This window comes from Pelophylax lessonae, assembly GCF_965119305.1.
Source record: "Pelophylax lessonae genome assembly, chromosome: 6".
Lineage (NCBI taxonomy): Eukaryota > Metazoa > Chordata > Amphibia > Anura > Ranidae > Pelophylax > Pelophylax lessonae.
In genome coordinates, this window is record NC_138773.1 from 186,517,893 (window position 1) to 186,545,563 (window position 27,671).

A 27,671-nucleotide genomic window follows, 5' to 3' on the forward strand; every position below is an offset into this window, starting at 1 on the left:
ATGAGTTAACAATATATCAGTTTATTGTAAGGGTGCTTTGATCGCCTGTTCCTATATATGCAGTTATCTGTGGTGCTACATTGTTGTAATTTGGGATGGATGGCCAATGCGGACGCCCAGGGTGCTGTCCTTTTGGCGCATATCCATGGTGCGTTGCCCCTTTAAAGCAGCACCTAATTGTGTGCTTTAGTGTCCTCGATCTAACTTTGGGATTGGGTCAGTTGATTTTTTTTTATTAATATCAGTATTTGGATCTACTGCGTATTACTTTTGTATAACATTAGTCTTTTGGCTTTATTGTTTACTTATTTTCATTGTGTGGGCACTGGTCCATCTGTATAGGGCCCCATAGAATTTTCCAAAATGGCCAATGGAACATCGCTCATGTGCATGGCATCGCTTTGTATGACACGTGCGCAATGAGCAATAACATGTCATTCGCGTCGCGCATGCGGGCTTCCCCGATGCGAGATGGTAGGACTATGAATATCCCTGCATGGCGGCGGTACCTTCAGTGTGACCATCTGCTTGGTTGTTGAAGAAGTACATCTGATTGTCATGTTAGATGACGTAACAATACTTCTTACTAGCAATCTGATTTCCTACAATGTATGAGGTTGATCTGACTCATATCACTGACCTTGGACATTGTTTCTCCCTAGGTCAGCTCTATGAGGCTTCTTTATGTTAGTCCCTCATTGTAGTGACTTGCTTTCAATAGGCTGTTCAATAGTGTTCCTACAAGTTGAATTCCTGGAGGTGCCTTTTTAATGGTTTTTAATCTGGGATTTATCATTAGGAGGATTTTCTGACCCTCTATGATCTCTCCAACGCTATATACTTTCACATTATTTGTAGATCTCCGCTGTGGGCACATGGTCCTCCTATGACACACTGATATCCCTATGACGGTAGCCGTGTGGCTTCTACGATGGCACATTTTTACCTGATAGCATTTCCGGGGTAAGAGCAGTCTCTCAAATGATCCATTATAATTTGACTGTATATAAACTAATTATGTATGCACATAGGTAATAGGGCTATTTGGCCCCATATGATATTGTGTCTAAATGTGTATTTTTTTTTTGTCTACAGTGAATACCTTATACAGTAATTTTCAAAAAATCTCCTGAGGAAGCCATTTTGTTGGCGAAACATGGTGAGCAGAAATCGCTGTACTATATGCCTGGAACACATTTGACTGTATCCAAATCTTTTTTAAAATCAAGTATTTAGTGTATTTCAATACATTTTTTTAAAAATTTTAAAATATGATGTAGTAGATTACTTTTGTTTGGCCCCTTAAAAGTCCCCAATTTGTGTTCCCTCTGCATTTTAAAATGTCATTACTAAAGGCCATGGTCCGATAAATTGTTTTACTGTTGTTTTTTTACATGAATGGATTACATGTAAACATGAAAAGGAATGCTACCATTACCGGTATATTAATCAGAAATATTTATCTATTTTACATAAATGGAAACATTTTTTGTGTTGGAGCTGACACAGAAAATTTGGTTAAAGAATAATTAGATTTACCTTTTTATCAGAATATATAATATATAATATATCCCCAATGTGTCTCTAAACTAGAGCATATGCCATATCTACTGTATGTTTTATGGGTCAAGAAGCATAGTTTTTAAAGTGTTATTTTTTTGTTTTTTTATTGCTTTTTTCTTTCCTTTTTTCACTTTCGATAGATTTTTATTGAAAAATTGAAGTACAAAACATAGCATAAAAGGATTTTTGTAATTGCCAAAGAGATATTAGACAGCTGGAACGTAGCTGCCGATAATCTAAAAACATCCAACAGTTTAAATAGCATAGTAATAAACCAAACTTATCACCTGCAAGTTATTGCCCGTACACATGATCCGAAAATCGTCAGTTTTTTTTTTTGCCGGTCAGTGCCCACTGCCCATGTGAATGGTGCATGCAGTCTTTTGAGACCTGTCAGTGTCCCAGAAGACTGCAGGGGGAGGGAGGAAGAAGAACTTTCGTTGCTGCACGCCGAACGGAAGTGGGAGGCAGTTACCTGTCAAAATAGGGTACCCGCTCCCCTCAAAAGTGCCAATTGTGCAAGAGGAGTGGGGGATGAGTCTTTAAAGCAGAACTTTTGGGTGGTGTAACTGTCCGCTTATCACTTTAAAGCGGAGTTCCGGGCACAAAATCGGTATTTTTTTTTTTGTGCCCCTCCACTAGCTACACATAACCTGAAAAGGAATTGGATAGTTATTTTTTTTTTTTTGTACACTCACCTTGTAATCGAAGATCGTAAATACTCACCTCAGGGTACTTCCTCCTCCAGCGCCGAGGCTCACCCCGTCACTTCCTGCCTCCCGATGATTCCTGGGAGCTGAACGTCATCGCTCCCAGGAATCAATGCGACGGCACCGGGCGACGCCGCAGGAAGAGGGGCCGGTGCGGCGCATTCTGGGAGAAGAAGACGCGGAAGAAGACACCGAAGAGGACTGCGCCGGCTTCAGCTGCCCACAAGAGAGATGAAAACGCTGTGGAAGAAATTTTCAAAGTAAGTATTTCTTCTTGCAGGTAAGTGCGAACCGGGACAGATCAGAGGCTAGCCATTGTGGAATGTACTAGCCCTGACTGTCCCGGGGGTATGTTCATCAAAAAATGAGATCTGTGCCCGGAACTCCGCTTTAAATCTTTGTTCAGCACTAACAGCCAGGTGGAACCTTCATGCCTTCCTCTTGTTTCCCTGGGGAATGTTTTAATCAGAAGACCACTCCTCCTTCCTCTAGTTTAGAGGGAAGGCTTTTCTGTGACTCAGAATTCATATGCAAAGCATGTCAGCAGAACCTCATGGGAAGGCGATTGCTATGGATGATTTCTAAGGTTTAAAGTTGCACCCCTTGGCAAGTGGAGCAAGGTACCAGGGCCGATCCTAGGCGGGTGCTTAGGGTGCAGTGTGCCCAGGCGCCGCCTGGTGGGGGGCGCACTATCCTCTCCCGCAAGTCTCTCACTGCAGCCTCGGAGCTGCTATATCCTTTGTAGTTGTGCGCTGAGGGGAGGGGCGACAGTTGGGGAGGAAGACAGGATAGAGGGAGATGCCGGGTGTCTGGGGGGGTTCCAGTTCCAGCTCCAGCTTTAAAAAGGCAAGCACATGACAATGACAGATCATCAGGTGAGGTGGGAGGTCTAAACATTGATCTGATGGATCGCTGAGTGTAGTGTAGCAGCTGCCTCTCCTTACAATGTTCCTCTCAGTCTGTTACTGCAAGCAGGCTGGGGGCTGCTCAGAGACACCAGAGAGTTCCAGTCCAGCCCCTTTTTCCCATGCGGAGCTGTGACCCGGTCATGCGATCCCACAGCCTGAGCCTGCTGAAGTTTTAGTGCGTCCTGGCATTGCTGATCTATCAGTGTTGCTGGTGGTTGTGCCAGAGCGATCAGTGATAGGAACTGATGACATCCTCTGAGCTGTGTATCTGTCACTGTGTCATCTCAAAGTTCCGGTGTCCTCTGTGTGTGAGTTGTTGCCTGCTGTCAGTGTTTTATCTCCCCCCACTGCCTGAGAAATCCAAGCATGTCAGAGTGTGAATCCTCCCCTCCCCCACTGCAACTATCACCCTGTCAGCCACAGATAAAGTTTGTGACACTGATTAGCAGAGCCTGGGAGGGAGGCAGACTTTACCAGGGGACATATCTCAGTCCCACACTGACAGCTGAATTAAAGTGCCTGCCTGTGTATGGGCTGATCACAGTGTGATCACTGGGTTTGATAAGTTACAGTCAGACCATGTAGTGTAGTACACTACACATACACTTCCAAAACATGATGGTGATGTCACATTACCATTATGGAAGTGTATGTGTAGTGTACTACACTACATGGTCTGACTGTAACTTAGACTGAAGTTTAATGCATAGTAAAACATTTTAGGCTTATGGAAGTGTATGTGTGCTAATAATGCGCATTGTACCGCACATTCACGAGCATATGGAGGGGCAGCAATTTTTATTTTGCCTAGGGTGCCAAAAATCCTTGCACCAGCCCTGGAGAGGAGGAGCCGTACAGAGGAAGCAGCGGCTTTGCTCTCTACTGCAGCCGCCTGCTTTCTCTGTACGGCTCCTCCTCTCACAGGCAGAGTGCATTTGATATCACTCAGTCTGTGAGCCGGGACTATGGAGGCGCCATTCTCACAGTGACAGCCGCAGCCCCGCTGAGATATCACACAAGAGCTTTACACCACAGAGCCTACAGAGCCCAGCACCACAGAGCCCAGCACCACAGAGCCAGCACCACAGAGCCCAGCACCACAGAGCCCAGTACCACAGAGCCCAGCACCACAGAGCCCAGCATCACAGAGCCCAGCACCACAGAGCCCAGCACCACAGAGCCCAGCACACCACAGAGCCAGCACTACAGAGCCCGGCCCCACAGAGCCCGGCCCCACAGAGCCCGGCACCACAGAGCCCAGCATACCACAGAGCCAGCCCCACAGAGCCCAGCCCCACAGAGCCCAGCCCCACAGAGTCCAGCCCCACAGAGTCCAGCCCCACAGAGTCCAGCCCCACAGAGTCCAGCCCCACAGAGCCCAGCCCCACAGAGTCAGCACTACAGAGCCCAGCCCCACAGAGCCCAGCCCCACAGAGCCCAGCCCCACAGAGTCAGCACTACAGAGCCCAGCCCCACAGAGCCCGGCACCACAGAGCCCGGCACCACAGAGCCCAACATACCACAGAGCCCAACATACCACAGAGCCCAGCATACCACAGAGCCCAGCATACCACAGAGCCCAGCATACCACAGAGACTGGCACCACAGAGCCTGCCACCACAGAGCCCAGCACCACAGAGCCCAGCACCACCGGCACCACAGAGCCCAGCACCACAGAGCCAGCATACCACAGAGACTGGCACCACAGCCCAGCATACCACAGAGACCGACACACCACAGAGGAGCCAGGAATCAGGACAGGCAGCCAAGAATCAGGACCAGCAGCCAGACCCCAGGACCAGCAGCCAAGAATCAGGACCAGAAGCCTGCCCCAAGGCCCCAGCAGCCAGACCCCAGGACCAACAGCCAGACCCCAGGACCAGCAGCCGGAATACAGGACCAGCAGCCTAGCCCCAAAAACCAGGACCAGCAGCCAGGAATCAGGAGGACCAGCAGTCAGACCCCAGGACCAGCAGGCCAGCCCCAGCAGCCAGACCTTAGGACCAGCAGCAAAGCCCCAGAAGCCAGGACCCAGTCCCAGAAGCCAGGCCCCAGGACCAGCAGCCAGCCCCAGTACCCATTTTTTAAGGTAAGTGAAGTCTTCTAGTCTTGGGCCTGGGCATCAAAGTGCTATTAATTAATATAATATTGTTTATTTTTCTATTGTTCGGTGACACTCTAATGTAGTCTCTCATCGGGGATGGAGGGGACTCTTTCTATCAGAGACTCTCCAATAGGCACAGAGAGGGCCTCTGTAAGATAAACCCACCTCCAGGTCCCATTAGACTCTGTTGTAGTCTCTAATGGGGCCTGGTGGGGGGTCTTTCTAACATAGATTTTAAAATGCACACAGAGATGACCTCTGTTCGAGAGACCCCCCTCCAGGTCCCATGATACAACCCCATTGTAGTCTCTAATGGGGCCTGGTGGAGGCTCTTTCTAACAGACTCTCTAACAGAGGCCCTCTCTGTGTTCCTTGGAGAGACCCCCTCCAGGTCCCATTAGGAAAGGGGAGGGGTTAGTAATATGACCACGCCCACACAGGGGGCGCCATAAATATTTCTGCACCCAGGCGTCTGTTACCCTAGGATCGGCCCTGCAAGGTACACAGTAAAATGGCATTATATATAAAAGTATATATGTACTTAGACATAAATTGTGTCCATGCTGTTAGTTAAAAATATGCAATAGATAATCCAAATCATTGTACATGTAGTCATGTTTCCTTAGAAGTTTAATGTAATTTAGATATGTGTGCAGACAACTGAAATCCACCTTGTAACTCCACATTTGCAATTAACCTTGTAACCCCCTTTTTGGTGATCACTGTAAACAAATGTATTGTATGTCGTTTTACAGTTTTCATGGTACTCGGTGCTATGGTGCTCATGATGCTTATTGTTTACGGTGCTCAAGGTGTTAAAGAGATTAACGTTGGTGGTGTTTAACCCTCCTGCACATCTTTGATGTAAAAGAAAAAAAGTACTGCACCCGTCAAAAGCTCTCCTCTCGTTATTTACTCGATGCCAAAGGGACCGCTACAGGTGGAGTTCCGCTTTAAAAGGTAATTGTCAGATGCATACTGCACTTACAGTGTATGTCTGCAGCTGGGCTTTAAAGTACTTCAGCCCCGGAAGGTTTACCCCCTTCATGACCAGACCATTTTTTGTGATACGGTACTGTGTTACTTTAACTGACAATTGCACAGTCATGCGACACTGTACACAAATAAAATTTATTTTTTGCGCTATAAATAAAAAAAGATGTGTATTCTCCCAAAAATTTTATTTTTGTTTCAAGCATTACCGATTGTGGTTCCAGCAGCCTTTTTTAGGAAAGTCCATTCATTATTTATAAGATTTGTATGGTCCAACAAGAAATCTTGTATAGCTCGCAATCAACTTATACTGCCTAAGGAGTTAGGGGGATTGGCACTCCCCGACGTTTTAAAATACTATCAGGCAGCCCATCTAAGCAGATGGATAGATTGGCGGTGACATACCCATCTTAAGTTGTGGATACAAATTGAGCAACAACAGAGTGATTGCAATCTAGGAAGTGCACCGTGGTGTCATAGGTATCTCTCCCGGGAAACTTTGAAGCATCCCATAATTGGGGCGACAGTACGGGTGGCATTCACTATTATAAAACAGACACAGTTGACTACTGCAAATTCCCCGCTGCTCCCAGTTATAGGAAACCCTGCTTTCTCTCCAGGGATAACGGATCGCCCATTACGAGAATTGGGAAATAGAGGGCTTTATAAAGTATCTCATTTTGTATGTGAAAACAAGTGGCCTACCCTTATGCAACTGACTAATGAACAGGGGCAATTCCGTTTACCCTTTTGGAATGCAGTCCAGTTGTTACATTTTTTACGTACCTTACCACTTCCGGAAACATTTGATAGAAATCTTTCGTGCTTTGAGGAATACTGTTCAGGTAGTGAGGTCTTAACCCACCCTCTATCTAGAGTCTATGACCTATTGTTAAGGACTTCAGAAAATGCACGGTTATCATGCTTAGATAAGTGGGAAAGGGATTTGAATCGTACATTTACACAGAAACAGGAGCAGGTTATGTATAATCTTGCACTGAAAATTTCTGTCTGTACCACAACCCAAGAAACCAATTATAAAATTTTGGTTAGATGGTACCGTGTCCCTTCTCTTCTCCATAAATACTACTCACATGTCTCAGATAGCTGCTGGAGATGTGGAGAAGAGTCGGGAACACTCCTACATATTTTTTGGACTTGCCCCAAACTAAGAGAATTTTGGGAGGCTGTCCGAGAACTGGCACAGGAATTTACGGACTTTGAGATTCCAATGGACCCAGCTCTGTTTCTATTGCATGTTTCGGATACCCCTATGAGAGGATATAAAACGTCAGTTGTATATCATATATTAAATGCAGCCAAATCATGCATTCCACTGAGATGGAAATCTCAGTCACCACCTACTATTAGGGACTGTATATGTAAAATTGAAGATACTAACAAAATGGAAGATTTACGATTCACAAGACTACATAAAAAAGGAATGTATGAGAAGACTTGGGGCTCTTGGAACTCCTTCATCCTCTCAGAGAGAGGACGAAACATGCTTAGTCAGGGGAAGGCTCAAGTCTGAAATCTACAGGCGGGTGCATGGGAGAATAACAATTTGCATATCTATAACCCCCTTCCCCATTAAATGGGGTTCGGGGTGTCTCCTTTTTTTTTTTTTCTATCTCTCTTTTCTTGCCTTCTTTTTTTTTTTTTTTCTTTCTATTATAAAGGGGGGGGAGGATGGGAGGGAGGGGGGAGGGGAGGAGGGGAAAGGAGGGAAGAAAAAAAAAGAAAAAAAGATGAGAGAAAAAGGAAGGCATAATGAACAATATTATCAATGCAGGAATTATATAGCTTATTTTATTATTTTTGAAAATTTGGTATGTCAGACTGCATAATGAAGGACAATATCTTAGTATCCTGCTGATATAGATATACTGTTATTGAGCGTTTATATGCCTATCTTCTGTTTTGGTTTCTGAGAGAGACATGACTGATTGTTGATGAGTATGTATTGATGTAATTACTTTGATGTGAAATGTCAGTTTCTTTTTGTTTTTGTTTTTCTCTTTCTTGAATGAATAAATAAAATATTGGAAAAAAAAATGTATTTTTTTGCGCTATAAATAAAAAAAGACCGACAATTTAAAAAAAAAACAAAAAAAACAATGTCTTTTACTTTCTGCTATAAAACCTATCACATTAACAAAAATATATAAAAAATCGAATTTCTTCATCAATTTACCAATGTTTTTGGTAAAAAAAATTCCCTGTAAGCGTATATTGATTAGTTTGTGCAAAAGTTATAGCGTCTACAAAGGGATATACTTATAGAATTTGTATTTATTTTTATTTTTTTTACTAGTAATGGCAGTGATCAGCGACTTATAATGGGACTGCAAAATTACGGCGGACAACTTGGACACTAACTGACACTTTTGACACTTTTTGGGAACCAGTGACATTAATACAGTGATAAGTGCTAAAAATATGCACTTTCACTGTACTAATGACACTGGCTGGGAAGGGGTTAACATCAGTGGCGATCAAAGGGTTAACTGTGTTCTTAGCCTGTGTTTGCGTACTGTGTGAGAGGCGCTTTTACTAGGGGAAGACGTGGATCCTAGTCCCTACTTTGCAGGAACACAGGATCCATGCCTTTCCTACTGACAGAACGGCAATCTGCCTTATTTTCATCACATTGTTTGTGTACAGAATGATCAGTAGGTGCTGGTGGACATCGAGGCCGCGATACCTGCTGATCGAATCCAGCTGTGCATATGCATAATTCATAGCTCCCAACAGTCCCTGATCTGCGATCTGCGAAGCAATCTGTGGTAGTCATTGACTTTCTATTGACACCCGTAGCCGTTCGCAGAGGGCAGTGTGAACTGCCTGCAGGGGAGATGCAATGCAGGAACCCGCACTAGAATCGTGCTGGCTCCCACATCGCAGTAGTGTGAACCCAGGCTAAAATGCACTATTTATATTTCAAAAAGTGTTCCCAGTGCTAAACCTTTTTACCCAGTTTCTAAATTTCTGCATTAGTAAATTTCAAAAGCCAATATAAAGGGATAGTAGTGGTTAAAAAAAAGTACTTGTGGGTTTAACTAATAATTTTTTCTTTTGTATAATTCTCCTTTAAGGGGGCGTGGCAGGGTGTGTGTCCTATGCTTACATACGGTTACTAATAGGTGTCCCTCATTCCTATAGTAAAATGTTGGGAGGTATGCATAATCACGCTACCCGCAAGTGCGGGATCACATAAAAATATACGGCATCTGGAGCACAGTGGCCGTCCTGTAGCAGTAAAACTGCTATAGGGCAGTCATGAAGTGGTTAAAATGTATGGAACACAGTGGGGGGGATTACGCACAGAATATTGGGCAGCTGGGCATATCAGCTTCTAGGTTAGAGCCCCTATTCACATCGTCGCAATTTGACATGCGTTTTGACAGGTAAAAAAAAAATCTTAATAAGCTTATTCTGATTAGTTTGCGCAAAAGTTATCGCCTCTGCAAACTAGAGGAAAGATTTATGTAATTTGTATTTATTTATTATTTTTACTAGTAATGGCGGCGATCTGTGATTTTAAGCCCCCGTTCACATGCAGGCGACGCTACTTCGCACCGCGACCTCCGAAGTCGCGGTGCGAGCAGCGTGCCGCGACCTAGGAGCGGCCGCCACGGACTTCATAACATTGAAGTCTATGGCGGTCGCCTCCTGGTCGCCCCAAAGAAGCTCCGGACCCTTTTTCTTGTGTCGCTCCTATTAGAACGGGTCCGCAGCTTCCCTATGGGAGGCGACCTACAGCGACCTGTGAGGCGACCAGGTCGCCTCACAGGTCGCCTTAGTGTGAACGGGGGCTTAGCGGGACTGCAATATTGCGGCGGACAGATCGAACCCCTAACTGACATTTTTGACACTTTTGGGGGGACCAGTGACATTACTACAGCAATCGGTGCTAAAAATATGCACTGTTACTGTAATAATGACTCTGGCAGGGAAGGGGTTAACTCAGGGGCGATCAAAGGGTTAAGTGTGAGCCTAGGGGAGTGTTTTGTAACTATTTGGGGGAGGGACTTGTGAAATTAACACAGAGACCTGTGATCCTAAATAGGAGGAACACAGACGCTCTGTGATCATTTCAGAGAGAACAACTGTCTGCTGTGTTTACAACAGCTGACTGTCGTTCTCTCTTAGCAGGGAGCGATTGCGGGTGGCCTGGCGGCAATCACGGCCGCCAGCCCCGTGAATCGGCGTCCCCGCTGCCTAGGAGCCCTCCCACGAACCGACGTACCTATACGTCGTTTCGCGCAGCCGAGCCAGCCTGCCGCAGTATATCTGTGGCCAGCAGTCGGCAAGTGGTTAATTGAACAGGCTGAAAGCTGATTGGTTACGATGCACAGCTGCACCAACTTGCTTGTCTTAAGTGGGGTACACACTATAAGAAAATCGGAAGCAATGAAAGAAAATTTGTATGAAAATTCTCGTACGACGAATGCTTTTTTTGTTGTTGTTTATTTGTTTTGATCATGCGCAGTCTTTCGTTTCTGATTTTTCGCGTAGGAAAACAGTACACATTAAGCGAAAAATGTTCATTCTGTTCCCGTACAAGAAACGTTTTGGAATTTGTCCCTTTGGGAATTTTTGTTCAGAAGGTCGAAATCGGCTGTAGAAACACCATACGATTATTCACACTACAGTAAGCCCCTGTTATATTGCGGTTCAGTTTTCACGGTCCTGGTATTTTGCATTTTTTTTTCTGTAAGACCTATTTATATTATTTTACTAATTAACCTTCCTAGCGGTATTCCCAAGTGTGGCTCAGGGTTAAATTTCAGTGCCAAAAGTGGTAACCCCGAGCCACACTCGGGGTACTGCTAGGAAGAAAGGTGCATTATTGAAGGCAACAGAAAATTGCATTAGACTTGTCAGTAAAAGCAAAAAAAGGAAGAGACCACTGTGGTACTCAGCAGAAGTGGCCCAAATCATTAAAAATAAAAAGCTAGCATTTTGTAATTATAAAAAAACCCAGAGCAATGAAGATAAGGAAATCTACAAGATTAGGCTGAAAGAGGCCAAGCAAGTTATAAGAACTTCTAAAGCGCAGGCAGAAGAAAAACTAGCTAAGTCTATGAAAAAGGGGGATAAGACATTCTTCAGATATATAAATGAAAAAAGGAAATTAAACAAGGAATAACTAAATTAAAAACAAAGGACGGAAGGTATGTAGAAGAGAATAAAGGGCTAGCCGACTGCCTTAATGAATACTTCTGTTAAGTTTTTACAGAAGAAAAAGAAGGAGAAGGACCTCCACTTGAAAGGATGACTAATGAATCGTTTGATGCATGTGCCTTTACAGAGGAAGACGTTCTAAGATTGCTGTCTAAAGTGAAGACAAATAACTCACAGGGTCCTGATGAGATACACCCAAAATTATTAAAAGAGCTTAGTGGTGAGCTGGCAAAACCATTAACAGATTTATTTAACCAATCATTAGTAACAGGAGTCGTCCTGAAGATTGGAAATTGGCAAATGTCGTGCCCATTCACAAGAAAGGTAGTAGGGAGGAATCGAGCAACTATAGACCAGTGAGTCTGACATCAATAGTAGGCAAATTAATGGAAACCCTATTAAAGGATAGGATTGTGGTACATCTTAAATCCCATGAATTGCAAGATGAAAAACAACATGGGTTTACTTCAGGGAGATCATGTCAAACAAATCTTATAGATTTTTTTGACTGGGTGATAAAAATAATAGACGGTGGAGGTGCAGTAGACATTGCATATCTAGATTTTAGTAAGGCTTTTGACACTGTCCCACATAGAAGACTTATCAATAAACTGCAGTCATTGAGCATGGACTCCCATATTGTTGAGTGGATTAGGCAGTGGCTGAGTGACAGACAACAGAGGGTTGTAGTCAATGGAGAACATTCAGAACAAGGTCATGTTACCAGTGGGGTACCTCAGGGATCTGTACTGGGACCAATTTTGTTTAATATCTTCATAAGTGATATTGCAAAAGGCCTCGATGGTAAGGTTTGTCTTTTTGCTGATGACACAAAGATATGTAACAGGGTTGATGTTCCTGGAGGGAAGCGCCAAATGGAAAAGGATTTAGGAAAACTAGAAGAATGGTCAGAACTCTGGCAACTGAAATTTAATGTGGATAAGTGCAAGATAATGCACCTGGGGCGTAAAAACCCAAGGGCAGAATATAGAATATTTGACACAGTCCTGACCTCAGTATCTGAGGAAAGGGATTTAGGAGTAATTATTTCAGAAGACTTAAAGGTGGGAAGACAATGTAATAGAGCAGCACGAAATGCCAGCAGAATGCTTGGATGTATAGGGAGAGGTATAAGCAGTAGAAAGAGAGAAGTGCTTATGCCGCTGTACAGAACACTGGTGAGACCTCACTTGGAGTATTGTGCGCAGTACTGGAGGCCATATCTCCAGAAGGATATAGATACTCTAGAGAGAGTTCAGAGAAGAGCTACTAAACTAGTACATGGATTGCAGGAAAAAACTTACCAGGAAAGGTTAAAGGACCTTAACATGTATAGCTTGGAAGAAAGAAGAGACAGAGGGGATATAATAGAAACTTTTAAATACATAAAGGGAATCAACTCGGTAAAGGAGGAGAGCATATTTAAAAGAAGAAAAACTACCACAAGAGGACACAGTTTTAAATTAGAGGGGCAAAGGTTTAAAAGTAATATGATGAAGTATTACTTTACTGAGAGAGTAGTGGATGCATGGAATAACCTTCCTGCAGAAGTGGTAGCTGCAAATACAGTGAAGGAGTTTAAGCATGCATGGGATAGGCATAAGGCTATCCTTCATATAAGATAGGGCCAGGGACTATTCATAGGATTCAGATATATTGGGCAGACTAGATGGGCCAAATGGTTCTTATCTGCCGACACATTCTATGTTTCTATGTTTCTAAGATCACTGGATCCTGGAAGAGAGGGTACTCACCTTGTCCCCGAGATCCAGCGATGTATCCCGGCGGTGTGCGGCGGCCGGATCTTCCTCCCGATGCTCTGTGCCCCAGCTTCCGTCTCCTGCGACGTGACGCTCGCAGGGGGGTGGAACCGGCGGCAAATTCAAATAGTAAAACACACCAAACACACTGATACATTGCAAAATAAAATAAATTCACATTAGTTTGCCCCCCCCAGTGCCCTTTCCTGCAGTTTTACTGTACTTTTTATGTGTATACATATATATATATATATATATATATATATATATATATATATATATATATATATATACGTATATATATATATATATATATATATATATATATATATATACACACACACGTATATCTATATATATATATATCTATATATATGTATACACACATATATATTATATTATATATATATATATATATATATATATATATATATATATATATATATACATACATACATAAATACCTTAACTTATTTATAGTTATTTATTATAATTTATGATTTTGTGTTTCAAACTTTATCATACCCAAAATGTAATAAAGAAGAACGCACAGTTAAAAAAAAAAAAAAATAATATGTAAATAGTTGGTTTGGGCTGCTCATTCTTAAGAATTACATGCAAAATAATGGTACCGCATTCAGCACCTAAAATAGGAAAGAATCATACCGCCAGGGAGGTTAAATCATTGTTAATTAAATATTTTTGTGTTTTCCATTGCTCTTGCTGTCTCTCAGTATCTTTTATGTGTTTAAATGTGTTTCTATTGTTTTAAAAGTGTGTTTAACCACTTGCCTACAGTGCACTTTCACCCCCTTCCTGCCCAGACCGATTTTCAGCTTTCAGCACTCTCACACTTTGAATGACAATTACTCAGTCATGCAACATTGTACCCATAAAATATTTGTGTCCTTTTTTTCACACAAATAGAGCGTTCTTTTGATGGTATTTAATCACTACTGGGTTTTTTATTTTTTGTGCTATAAATAAAAAAAGACTGAAAATATTGTGAAAAAACGCATTTTTCTTTGTTTCTGTCATAAAATTTTGCAAATTAGTAATTTTTCTTCACAAATTTTGGCCAAAATTTATACTGCTACTTATCTTTGGTAAAAATAACCCAAATAAGTGTATATTGTTTGGTCTTTGTGAAAGTTATAGAGTCCACAAGCTATGGTGCTATTCATTGAAAATTGATCACACTTGATCACACCTGATGTACTGAAGGCCTATCTCATTTCTTGAGACACTAAAAAGTCAGGAAAGTACAAATACCCCCCAAATGACCCCTTTTTGGAAAGTAAACATTCCAAGGTATTTAATAAGGGGCATGGTGAGTTTTTTGAAGTTGTAATTTTTTCCCACAATTCTTTGCAAAATGAAGATTTTTTTTTTTTTTTACAAATTGTCGTATTAACAGGTTATTTTTCTCACACAGCATATGTATACTTGCAACTACACCCCAAAACACATTCTACTACTCCTCCTGAGTATGGCGATACCACATGTGTGAGACTTATTCACAGCCTGACCACATACAGAGGCCCAACATCCAAGCAGCACCGTCCGGCATTCTAGAAGCAGAAATTACACATATAATTTCCTGACAACCTATCGCACTTTTAAAGCACCAGGACAATGGAAACCCCCACAAAATGACCCCATTTTGGAAAGCAAACACCCCAACGTATAATCTTTGAGGCATAATGAGTCTTTTGAACATTTCATTTTTTTCCACAAGTTTTTGGAAAATGTGGAAAGAAAATAAAAATGCATTTTTTTTACACAAAATTTACACAAAATGTTCCATTTATGCAATATTTCTAACACATAGCATGTACATAGCAAAAATTGCACCCCAAAATACATTCTGCTGCTCCTCCTGAGTATGCCGATACCATATGTGTGAGACTTTTTCACAGCCTGGCCACATACAGAGGCCCAACATCCAAGTAGCACCGTCCGGTATTCTAGGAGCATAAATTACACATATAATTTCCTGACAACCTATCGCACTTTTGAAGGCCCTCGAGCAACAGGACAATGGAAACCCCCATAAAATGACCCACTTTTGGAAAGCAAACAGCCCAACGTATAATTTTTGAGACATAATGAGTCTTTTGAATATGTCATTTTTTTTCCACAAGTTTTTGGAAAATGTGGAAAGAAAATGAAAACGCATTTTTTTTACACAAAGTTGTCCATTTATGCAATATTTCTAACACATAGCATGTACATAGCAAAAATTGCACCCCGAAATACATTTTGCTATTCCTCCTGAGTATACCCCATACAGAGGCCCAACATTCAAATAGCACTTTACACAAAGTTGTCCATTTATCCACTTTAAGACTGGGCCTATTTTTGACACTTGGTGTTTACAAGCTAAAATCATTTTTATGCTAGAAAACTACTTAGAACCCCCAAACATTATATATATTTTTTTAGCAGAGACCCTAGAGAATAAAATGGAGATCATTACAATATTTTTTATCACACCATATTTGCGCAGCAGTCTTCCAAATGCAATTTTTCTAACAAAAATTCACTTTTTTTAAATAAAAAAATAAGAAAACAGTAAATTTAGCCCAATTTTTTTCCATAATGTGAAAGATAATGTTATGCCGAGTAATTAGATACACAACATGTCATGCTTCAAAATTGGGCACGTTCGCGGAATGGCGCCAAACATTGGTACTTAAAAATCCCCATAGGCAACATTTAAAAAATTTCTATAGGCTACCAGCTTAGAGTTACAGAGGAGGTCTAGGGCTCAAATTATTGCTCTTGCTCTAACGATTGCGGTGATACCTCACATGTGTGGTTTGAACACCGTTTACATATGTGGGCGGGACTTGCGTATGCGTTCGCTTCTGCTGAGCTAACTGGGACAGGGCGCTTTAATTTTTTTATTTTTCCTATTTATTTTATTTAATAATTTTTTATTTTTACACAGTTTTTTTTAAAAAAAATGTTTTGATCATTTTATTCCTATTACAATAAATGTAAACATCCCTTGCAATAGAAATAGGCATTACAGGTCCTCTTTATTGTGAGATCTGGGGTCAAAAAGACCTCACACCTCACAACTACACTAAAAAAGAAAAAAAAAAAAACGAAAAAAAAAAATGTCCCTTTAAACCGGTTGCTAGGCAACGACTTTTGACGTAGCTCTGGTCCTCCAAGACCATAGAGTCGAGTGAGGGGCATCTTGCCCTCACTCGACTTCCTGTCTCTGAGGATCCAGGACCGGATAATTTTCCCCGCTGCCGGCGGGTCCGGTAAGCTGGGAAAATGTCTAGGACGCGGCGGGAGGGGCACCTCTTCCCCTGCACCACTGCGGTGGATTCTGCGGGGAATCCGCCACTGAGACCACCCTTATCTAAAAGCCAACCGCCCGCCGTTTAAAAAAATACCAGGGTTATGGCAGCTATCTGCTGCCATAACCCCAGTATTTAGCTTTAATGGCCGATGTATAAATGACAACCTATCATTTTTTAAGGCCCGTCATTTTTTTTACACATAGCATGTACATACCAAGAATTACACTACAAAATACATTCTATAAAGGAAAGTGTAAAAAAAGTATTACCTGTGGTTTTAGTAGTGCAGTTGTCCACAGAGGAGAGCATTAGTCCAGGCAGCAGGCAGGGACATGCTTAGCGACTACAATAGCAATTTTCCAGGCAGCAGGCAGGAATATAGTCTATAGTCAATACTGGGATATTGTCAGCACAGCCACAGCATTTGTCCAAAGGAATTTTCAAGTCAGCTGAGGGCCTCGTTTAGGTAAGACCCGGGGACAGGGGTAGAGGCTTCTCCCACCCAAAACTCTTTGAAGTCTCCGGACTCCAGACCCTAATCCGGAATTTATGAAACCCAGAGAGAACCAAAAATTTGGTTTTCTCCATCCGAAAAAAGAACTCTGGAGCCCCTCACATATGTGAGACCCCTGTGTACTACAGTAGCAGGGGGCGACAGATCAGTTCAAGCGGTAGGCAGAATCATAGTCGGTAAAACAAGCCAGGGTCAGTTCACGTGGAAGCAATCCAAGCGGCAGGCAGAAGCCTAGTTGAAAAACAGGCCAGGGTCAGTTCACAGGGAAGCAATCCAAACAGTAGGAAGTAGCGTAATCGGTAAAACAAGCCAGGGTCAGTTCACGTGAAAGCAGTCCAAACAGTAGGCAGAGGCATAGTGGAAAAACAGGCCAGGGTCAGTTTATGTGGAAGGCAGTGGCATGAGGAAAATTGGTCAGCACAGATGAAAACGGGGAAATGGGCTAGTAATTTACGAATGTATGGTAACGTGTGAAGCATTCTCCAATGCACAGGCCAGGTTGGGAGGGACAATACCGACAATAGAAGCTGGTATCTTTACGAAACCCCCTTTTGCTGCATACACGGCATCTTTTTTGGCGTCTTCGGCCTGCTTCAGACGGTGGAACGTAGTCTGAAAAGTGGCGCTCACTTAGTCGGCTAACAGCCTAAGAGCGAAGGTTTTCTTGGGGGAGTCCTTGTGGGTAGATGAGGGTCGTGACAGTTTCTTCAATGAATTTTAGGAAGAAGATGGGGCTTTCAGTGGATTTGGTGTAAATAACAAAAGCATTATAAAAGTTCAATTGAAATAAATAAATTGCAACTTTTTTGTACCAGAAACGGGACTTCCTTGTTGCCAAGTAGGGCTGAATCATTTGGTCGTTAAAATCCACCCCCCCCCCCCCCCATGTAAAGATTGTAATCCTGCACACATGTTGGTTTTTGAATGGGGCCTCTTCTTCTTCGAACCTCAACTGTGGTTTCGTTATGAATGGTGAACATCATGTACACATTTCTGTTATCCTTCCATCTCAAGGCCAGCACTTCATTGTTTCTCAAGGCCGCTATTTCCCCCTTTCTCATTCTTTTATTTACTAAGGATTGTGGGAAGCCCTTCCTGTTCTTCCTGGTGGTTCCGCAGGCCAGGGTTCCTTCAAGGTACAGATGTTTGAAGAGGGGCAGGCTGGTATAAAAAATATCCAGGTATATGTGGTACCCTTTCCTCAGCAGTGGGTACGCCAAGTCCCATACAACCTTTCCATTTGTGCCCATGTAGGCCGGGCAGTCAGGGGGATTGAGCTGGGAATCTCTTCCTTCGTATATGCGGAACGCATACAGATATCCCGTAGCTCTGTCGCACAGTTTATAGAATTTGACCCCATATTTGGACCTTTTTCTCGGAATGTATTGCTTTATTCCTAGCCGGCCTGTGAAGTGTAGCATACTATATGGGCATACTGTGTATGGGTTGGGTGGACCAATAGGCATGTCCTTCATTTTTTTTTGTAAACCCCATGTTTATCGTGAGGCCCAAAAACATTTTGAACTCCTCCAAGGTTAACTCTCTCCACTCAAACGGACGGGAATAGGAAGATTGGGGGTTGTTTACAATAAACTGCTGGGCATACAGATTCGTTTGGTCCACGATGTATTGCAGAAAATTGTTGGGCAAAAATAAATGGAGAAAATCAATTAACAAAAAATTCTCTGTATTGGCCTGCACACCTGGCTGTGCGGTAAAAGGGGGAATATTTGCTAGTCCCGAGTTGGAGGGCAGCCATCATGGGTTGGCAAGAGCATCTGGGAGGTGGATAGTGGCCCTGGCTCTTGGGGGATGTGACACTCCAGTGCTGGTAGAAGGGGGATTTGAAATTGGAAGTGATGCCGCAGCGCTGGTGCTGGGCATAGGATCCTGGGGTGTACTGCTGGTGGCAGTGCTGGTACTGGGCCTAGGATCCTGGGGTGTATCCCTTGTGGCTGCCTGGTTTCCAGAGCGCCGTGCCCTTTTGGGAGGGACCCATTCTTCCTCCGAGTCCATCTCCGATCCGCTACTATTAGTGACTTCAAATTCCGAATTGGATTCGGAATTGGATTCGGATACTGATGAGAGCGCCCCGGTGCCCTCATTAGTCATAGAGAGGATCTCAAACACCTCCTCGCTGCTGTACATCCTTTTTGACATTCTGGCTGTGCGACAGGTGACTGTGGATGATCAGTGATGGGTGGCAGGTGACGGATAGGTGGCAGGTGACTGATAGGTGGCAGGTGACGGATAGGTGGCAGGTGACGGTCACTGATGGGGTGACAGATGACGACTGATGGGTTGACAGATGACGATGACTGATGGGGTAACAGGTGACGATGACTGATGGGGTGACAGATGACGATGACTGATGGGGTGACAGGTGAAAGTGATTGATGGGGTGACAGGTGACGGGTGATGGTCACCGATGGGTGACAGGTGCACCGCTGGCGGCACTGATGGCAGTCTCTGGTGACGGGTGCACTTTATTGGTGGTGATTTCTGATGAGGTGACTGTTGGGTGACAGGTGCAATTGGGGGGGGGGGGGGGGGGGGCTGATGACTGTATGGGGACAGTTTTTTTTCTGCTTTTACACTGACAAGACCCAGATCAGTAACTCACTGTTTCTGGCTCTGCTCTCCTCACACTGGAAACGGTGTGTGAGAAGAGCTAGTAACAGTGAGCTACTGCTCTGTGTTTACATTTGTGATGGGCTGTGAATGGATTCACAGCCCATCACGTGGTAAACAGCCACTGTCAATGGCTGTTTAACACTGTCGGAGACTAGCTGTGTTCCTAGGGAACACATAACCACCGACATGACCGCGCTGCACGCTCCCGATCGCGCATGCGCGGTCTTCTTCTGGGATTTACTACTGTGATTAGCTGTGTGATTAGAACACAGCCGATCACGTGGGAAACAGCCATGCCCATTGGCTGTTTCCCCCCTGCCGGTGACGCGCTGTGTCCCAGACACGATTGCGCGCCTGCCCTGCCTGAATGGGCCGCCGTCATATGACGGCGGCCCAGAACAATGGTCGCACCGCTCCGCCGTAATATGATGGCGGGCGGGCGGCAAGCGGTTAAAGACCTTAACCACTTACCGCATATCAACGTACCGGTACGTCGGCTGACTTTGCGGGGTTATACCGGGATGATGTCTCTAGCTAGAAACACCATCCCGGTACCGTGGTTTGAAGCCGACGGTCGGCTTTCCGTCGGTAACGACCGATGCGGCTCGGGAGCCACTCGATCGTTACCCGGGTGAGCGGGAGGGGACGTCCCCCCCCCTCCCGCCGCCTTCCGTGGCTTTGCTTGGGGCTCCCGTCCCACCGGGAGCCCCGAGCACCCAGCCGGCACGTCCGCCAGCTGGATGGAGTCCCGATGAATGCCGGAAACGGCATTGATCGGGTCTCCGATGATGTAATCCGGAGGCGGCGTCCATGATGTCACTTCTGGGTTACTGTGCTGCAAAAGGCGGCAGATTTGAAAAACGGCTGTATGCAAAAATGCCGTTTTCGGCGTTTTGCATACAGGGAAGTGTAGTGGAGGGGTCTAGGGTCTTTTAGACCCTCGATCCCTCCATAAAGAGTACCTGTCACTACATATTTGTGTCACAAGGGATGTTTACATTGCTTGTGACAGCAATAAAAGTGATCAGATTTTTTTTTTTTTAAAAACCTGTAATAAAGTTAAAAAAAAGAAAAAATAAATAGGAAAAAAAAATAAAAATTTAGCCGCCCCCGTCACCGTTAGCTCGCGCACAAATAAAAATGTATACGCAAGTCGAGCCGCGAATGAAATCGCTGTTTAAACCACACATGTGAGGTATCGCCGCGATCGCCAGAGCGTGGGCAATAATAAAAAAAAAGAGCTACACTCTAACTCTAAACTGGTAACCGTTAAATAAATTTAAAGCGTCGCAGATTGAGATCTCTATTGACCGTAGTTTGTTGCCATCCCACGGGGGGGGGGGGCGCAATTTTAAACCGTAACATGTTGGGTATCTATTTACTTGGCGTGACATCATCTTTCACAATATATAAAAAAATAGGGCCAACTTTACTGTTTAGTATTTTTTAAATGCAGTGAAATGTGATTTTTCACATTTTTTCCCAAAAAATTGCTTTTTTTTAAAGACCGCTGCGCAAATACCGCGTGACAAAAAATTTTGCAATGACCGACATTTTATTCTCCAGAGTCTTTGCTAAAAAAATATATATAATGTTTGGGGGTTCTAAGTAGTTTTCTAGGAAAAAATACTGGTTTTAACTTGTAAACAAAAAGTGTCCGAAATAGGGCTGGGGCTTAAGTGGTTAAAATGCTTTTAAAAGTACAGTGACAGTTATAAAAACATGCCTAGAGTGTATTTGAATAGGGTATTTCTATTTTGCGGATTTTCACTTATTGCGGGTGGGTCTGGAACGTAACCCCCGGTGATGGAGGAAGGTTTACTGTATATGAAAATTCTTGCCTGATTTTCCTATACAAGCGGTCCCTGGGTTACAAACATCTGACTTACAAACGACTCCTACTTACAAACGAAGGGAGACAACAGGAAGTGAGGAGAAATCTCCCCCTAGGAAGCCCCTAGGAAGGGAAATTCACTTCTGTATGAGTTTTCAAAATCCAGTTGTCACAGGGACAGAAAGTGTCACAGACAGCAAAACAAATGTTACAGGTGTGTTAACCCTTCCCTATGCTATCCAAAAAACTTAAAAATGATTCTTTTGGCTGGGGCTAAACTTAAAAAATGTACGTGTTCCGACTTACAAACAAATTCGACTTAAGAAGAAACCTACAGACCCTATCTTGTTTGTAACCCGGGGACCGCCTGTAGTGTGTGCGAAGCTATAACATTGTCTAATATTACCCTGTTATGTGACCTACAAGGAGGCACAGTGTGTGTACTTCCCACAATTCTTCTGCCAATGGAAACACGGAGGAGGATTCTTTTCCTATGTTGGCTCAGTTCCTGAAACTATTTGTCAAGCTACACACAAACACGCACACTTAAACGAACACGAAACCTAAAGCATGACAAGTCCTAGCAATTGCTGTGAGTTGCTGTTTTTTGTGAATGGAAGAAAGGTAAGATATTGATTGCAATCCTTTACTACTAGTTCAGATAGTCTGGGAGTAGTTTAGAAGCATGCACATATTCTCAGAGAGGGTTCCGACTGTAAAATCACTGCTGTGCTCACACAGATCCCAGCGGCAGTTATCAGAGGCTGGAATGAGCCGGAGGGGTTGAGGCTTTTTTTATCCCTGCTAAGGCCATCGCGTTATTACAATATGAGTAGGAGCTGATGTAAAAAAATACGTCATTACTGAAAAAGAATAAAACATGACGAGATGTTAAAGGACATTCAAGTGTTTGTTCTACTTTTGTTACTCTTTTGAAGGTCATAACTAATATATAGCAAAGTAGAAGCTGAGGGGCTGATTTACTAAAGGCAAATAGACTGTGCACTTTGCAAAGTTGCAGTTGCACTCGCTCCAGAGCTTAGTAAATGAGTAGAAGCTCTGCTGACTTCCATCATCCAATCACGTGCAAGCAAAAATGCTGTTTTTTTTTTTTCCCTTGCACATGATTGGGTATACCTTGCAAAGTGAAGTTTTACCTAATTTACTAAGCTCTGGAGCAACTGCACTTGCAGAGTGTTGCACTTTGCAAAATGCATTGCCTATTTGCCTTTAGTAAATCAACCCCCTAGTATAAAGGGCATGTCTTAAAGCGGAAGTATCTTCGCTTTTTTACCTTTTATCTACAGGTAAGCCTATAATAAGGCTTACCTGTAGGTAAAATTAGAATCTCCTAAACCTGCAAGGTTTAGGAGATATTCGCCTTGCATGCAGCCACTGAAACCAGCGGCACTTGCGCTCTGAAGGTCTGGCGGACCTTTAGAGCTCTTTGCTGGCTCCTTGCCGGAAAGTGACTCCCGCGCGCATGCACGGGAGTGACATCATCGCGGCTTCGGCCACTCACAGCACCGGAGCCGCCGAACCCGAAAGAGACGCAGAGGGAACATGACAGCTCCCTCAGCGGTGTCCGGGCGACCGTGTCAGGGTTTCGTTTTAAGGTAAGTATTTCATAATGAGCTAGTATGCAATGCATACTAGCTCATTATGCCTTTGTCCTGCAGGGTTTGTTTTTTTTGGGGGGGTTTTTCGGTGAGGATACAGCCGCTTTAAAGGATAAGTTCACCTTTTTTGCAGTTATATCAATTAACGACCGCCCGCCACGTCAGCCGTGTCCTGCGAAACAACATAACTGTACGTCACTTTGCGGGAACACTAGCGGGGGGCGTGTACGCGTGGCCATTCGCCACAGGGGAGGCCGATTAGCGGATCCAGCAGCCGCAACTGCTGGCGGGCACCTGCTATCACTCCCCGTGGAGACAGAACAGCGGTCTGCCATTGTATACACGGCACACCACTGTTCTGTCACTTATGAACACAGGGATCCTGTGTTCTTCTTATTTGACCCTTTGATTGCCAATGGTGTTAACCCCTTCCCTGCCAGTGTCATTAGTAGAGTAACAGTGCATATTTTTAGAACTGATTACTGTAGTAATGTCACTGGTCCCCCCAAAAGTGTCAAAAATGTCAGTTAGGTGTCCGATCTGTCCGCCGCAATGTCGCAGTCCCGCTAAAAATCGCAGATCGCCGCCATTACTAATAAATAAATAAATAAAAATGACATAAATCTTTCCCCTAGTTTGTAGACGCAATAACTTTTGCGCAAACCAATCAATATACACTTATTGGGATTTTTTTTTACCAAAAATATGTAGCAGAATACAAATTGGCCTAAAATGATGAAAAAATTAGATTTTTACATTTTTTTTTATTGGGAATGTTATATAGCAAATGATTTTTTTTTTTTTCAGAATTGTCGCTCTTTTTTTTGTTTATAGTGCAAAAAATAAAAATCGCACAGGTAATCAATTGTGACCAAAAGAAAGCTCTATTTTTGGGAAAAAAAGGACATCAATTTTATTTGGGTACAGTGTCGCACAACTGCGCAATTGTCCGGTAAAATAACGCAGTGCCGTATCGCAAAAAATGGCCTGGTCATTAAGGGGGTAAAACCTTCCGGTCCAGAAGTGGTTAATAAGTGTGCATTTATTATTTTTTGAATAGGAGCCTGGAAAGCATCAGTAGACTGCAGGTGCCACGCAGGACTCCTGCAGTGTGTCTGTCTGTTCGTACCTTGTATGGGCAGGCAGATACACACCGACAGCAAAAGACCATGAACTACCAGAGCCTTTGAGAACTACAAGCCAACAGTCGCAAAGGATGTTGGTACTTGTAGTTTCTCATTTACAGAACTCCACGTTTTGTAAAACTAGTGACAGTGAGCAGAGGGAGCAGTTCCCCTACTTGCTGCTACTAGGTGCAGCAGAGCTGGCAGTGGCTGCAGGAGTAGGACCATGTTACATGTTCCGTCCTAAAAATGGGTAGAACATGTAACATGTTCCCAAAGGACTCCTGCAGACTTGTCAGTCTGTCTGTCTGTTCGTACCTTGTATGGGCTGGCAGATACACACCGACAGCAAAAGACCTTGAACTACCAGAGCCTTCAACAGTGCCATGATAATAGTTCTTTGAGAACTACAAGCCAACAGTCGCAAAGGATGTTGGTACTTGTAGTTTCTCATTTACAGAACTCCATGTTTTGTAAAACTAGTGACAGCGAGCAGGGGGAGCAGATCCCCCACTTGCTGCCACTAGGTGCAGCAGAGCGGGCAGTGGCTGCAGGAGTAGGACCATGTTACATGTTCCGTCCTAAAAACGTGTAGAACATGTAACATGTTCCCAAAGGTAAACTTATTCTTTAAAGAGAACCAGTAACGATGGGACTTGTGTGAGAATCTGAATATTGTATCCTAGGCATAATTATAAAAGCTCCCTTATGAAGGATTTAGATTTGCTCCCTTAAGCCTGATACACAAGATGAGATTATCAAACGAATGATTGTCCGTTTTTTTGTTTTTGCATGCTAGTCACATATCGAAAATGAGGAGGTTACTAAACGTATGAAAATTCTCGTATCAAAGAATATAAACTTGGAAGGGATGTAACATATTGTGTTGTATTTTGTATTTTTGGCAGTACATATTCTGCGGCAGGGCGGCCTTAACCACTTAAGCCCCGGAAGATTTTACCCCCTTCCTGACCAGGGGGTATTTTGCGATTCGGCACTGCGTGACTTTAACGGACAATTGCGCGGTCGTGCAACGCTGTATCTAAACGAATTTGGCGTCCTTTTTTCCCCACAAACAGAGCTTTCTTTTGGTGGTATTTGATCACCTGTGCGATTTTTTGATCACACGCTATAAACAAAAAAAGAGCGTAAATTTTGCAAAAATAGCAATATTTTTCACATTTTTTTATATGAAATTCCCCCCAAAAAAAATGTAAAAATCAAAATCTTTTAACATTTTCGGCCAATTTGTTTTATGCTACCTATGTTTGGTAAAAAAAAAATCGCAAAAAGCGTATTTTGATTGGTTTGCGCAAAAGTTATCGCGTTTACTAACAAAGGGAAAGATTTTTGTCATTTTTGTTGTTTTTTTTTTAACACGTAATGGCGGCGATCTGCGATTTTTTTTGCGGTACTGCGACATTGCGGCGGACAGATCGGACCCTTGACTGACATTTTTGCCACTTTTGGGGGTACCAGTGACATTTCTACAGTAATCAGTGCTATACATATGCACTGTTACTGTAAAAATACACTGGCAGTGAAGGGGTTAACTTTTTTTGAAAGGGAGGGGCTATGTGTGTCCCTAGGGGCGTGCTTTCTACTGTGATTGGCTGTGGCTTCAGATGTATGAAGAGTGATCAACGGTTCTACATAGTAGAACCGTATGATCATCCTTCATACACAGGGGAGAATGACAGGCAGCTTGTTTACACAAGCTGCCTGACTTTCTCCCTCTCCCCCGCCGATCGCAGAGTGACCGGCGGACATCGGGTCCGCCGTTCACAAGCGCGGGGGGGGTCCGTGACCACGCGGCAGCGGGAGCGCGCCTCCGGCAGCGCGCGCTCGCTCCGTAGACCCTTTACAAGCTAGTGACGTAGCCCTACGTCACTTTGCCTGTGAGGGGCTGACCGCCGACGTAGATAGTCGTGCGGCGGTTGGCAAGTGGTTAAAGAGGTTGTAAACTCGTTTAACAATTTTTTTTTTTTTTTACAACCTGCAAGAGAAAGACATAATGAGCTAGTATGCATTGCATACTAGCTCATTATGAAATACTTACCTTAGAACGAGCCCCCGCCGTGCCGCTCTCTTACCTGTATGACGAGCGACATGTTCAGTCGCCCGTCTTCCGGGATCGCGGCATCCGGCCATCTGATTGGCCGGAGCCGCGGTGACGTCACTCCCGCGCACGCGCGCGGGAGCCGACGGTCACGGCACGGGGCTCTGAAGGAACGGCATGATCAGCCGTTCCTTCAGAGCGCATGCGCCAGTGACGTCACTGGCTGCATTAAAGGTAAATATCTCCTAAACCGTACATGTTTAGGAGATATTTACAGTACCTATAGGTAAGCCTTATCATAGGCTTACCTATAGGTACAACTTCCTGAGGAGGGTTTACTTCCTCTTTAAGCGCAAAATCACGTACCTGTATGTGTTTCAGGTCTTCCGCTCTGGGGCACCCGCTACTGCTATGATTGGACACAGCTGGAGCCAATCAGTGGGTCCGGCGGCCACGATGGCCGCCGGGACCCGCTAATCATTCAGAGGAGAGGCAAAACGGTGGTCTGCCTATGTAAACAAGGCAAACTGCCGTTCTGTGAGGGAGGAAAAAGCAAAAACACGGATCTCTGTTTTCCTTTATGTACAGCATTTCCCCCACAGTTAAAAAGCACTCCCTAGGAGCACACTTAACCCTTTGATCACTCCTGATGTTAGCCCCTTCCCTGCCAGTGTCATTTATACAGTGACAGTGCATTTTTTTTTTTTTAGCACTCAGCAGCACTGATCACTGTATTGGTGTCACTGGTCCCCAAAAAGTGTCACACAGTGTCAGATTTGTCTGCCGTAATGTTGCAGTCCTACTAAAAATCGCTGATCGCTACCATTAATAGTAAAAACAATGAAAAAAAAAGTCCATAAATCTATCCTATAGTTTGAAACATAGAAACATAGAAACATAGAATGTGTAGGCAGATAAGAACCATTTGGCCCATCTAGTCTGCCCAATATATCTGAATCCTATGAATAGTCCCTGGCCCTATCTTATATGAAGGATAGCCTTATGCCTATCCCATGCATGCTTAAACTCCTTCACTGTATTTGCAGCTACCACTTCTGCAGAAAGGTTATTCCATGCATCCACTACTCTCTCAGTAAAGTAATACTTCATCATATTACTTTTAAACCTTTGCCCCTCTAATTTAAAACTGTGTCCTCTTGTGGTAGATTTTCTTCTTTTAAATATGCTCTCCTCCTTTACCAAGTTGATTCCCTTTATGTATTTAAAAGTTTCTATCATATCCCCTCTGTCTCTTCTTTGTTCCAAGCTATACATGTTAAGGTCCTTTAACCTTTCCTGGTAAGTTTTTTCCTGCAATCCATGTACTAGTTTAGTAGCT

General features: G+C 43.6%; 1 protein-coding gene across 1 annotated transcript in view; it reads left to right on the forward strand.

The window, feature by feature from the left end:
• Positions 1-22,023: 22,023 nt before the first annotated feature.
• The window catches only part of LOC309557968 (aldehyde oxidase-like), a 174,138-nt gene continuing 168,490 nt past the window's right edge, over positions 22,024-27,671 (forward strand). The window contains exon 1 of the mRNA XM_082260856.1: positions 22,024-22,154. Within this exon, the coding sequence (XP_082116982.1) occupies positions 22,101-22,154 (54 nt within the window). The 5' untranslated portion in view covers positions 22,024-22,100. The remainder of the gene's footprint in view (positions 22,155-27,671) is intronic.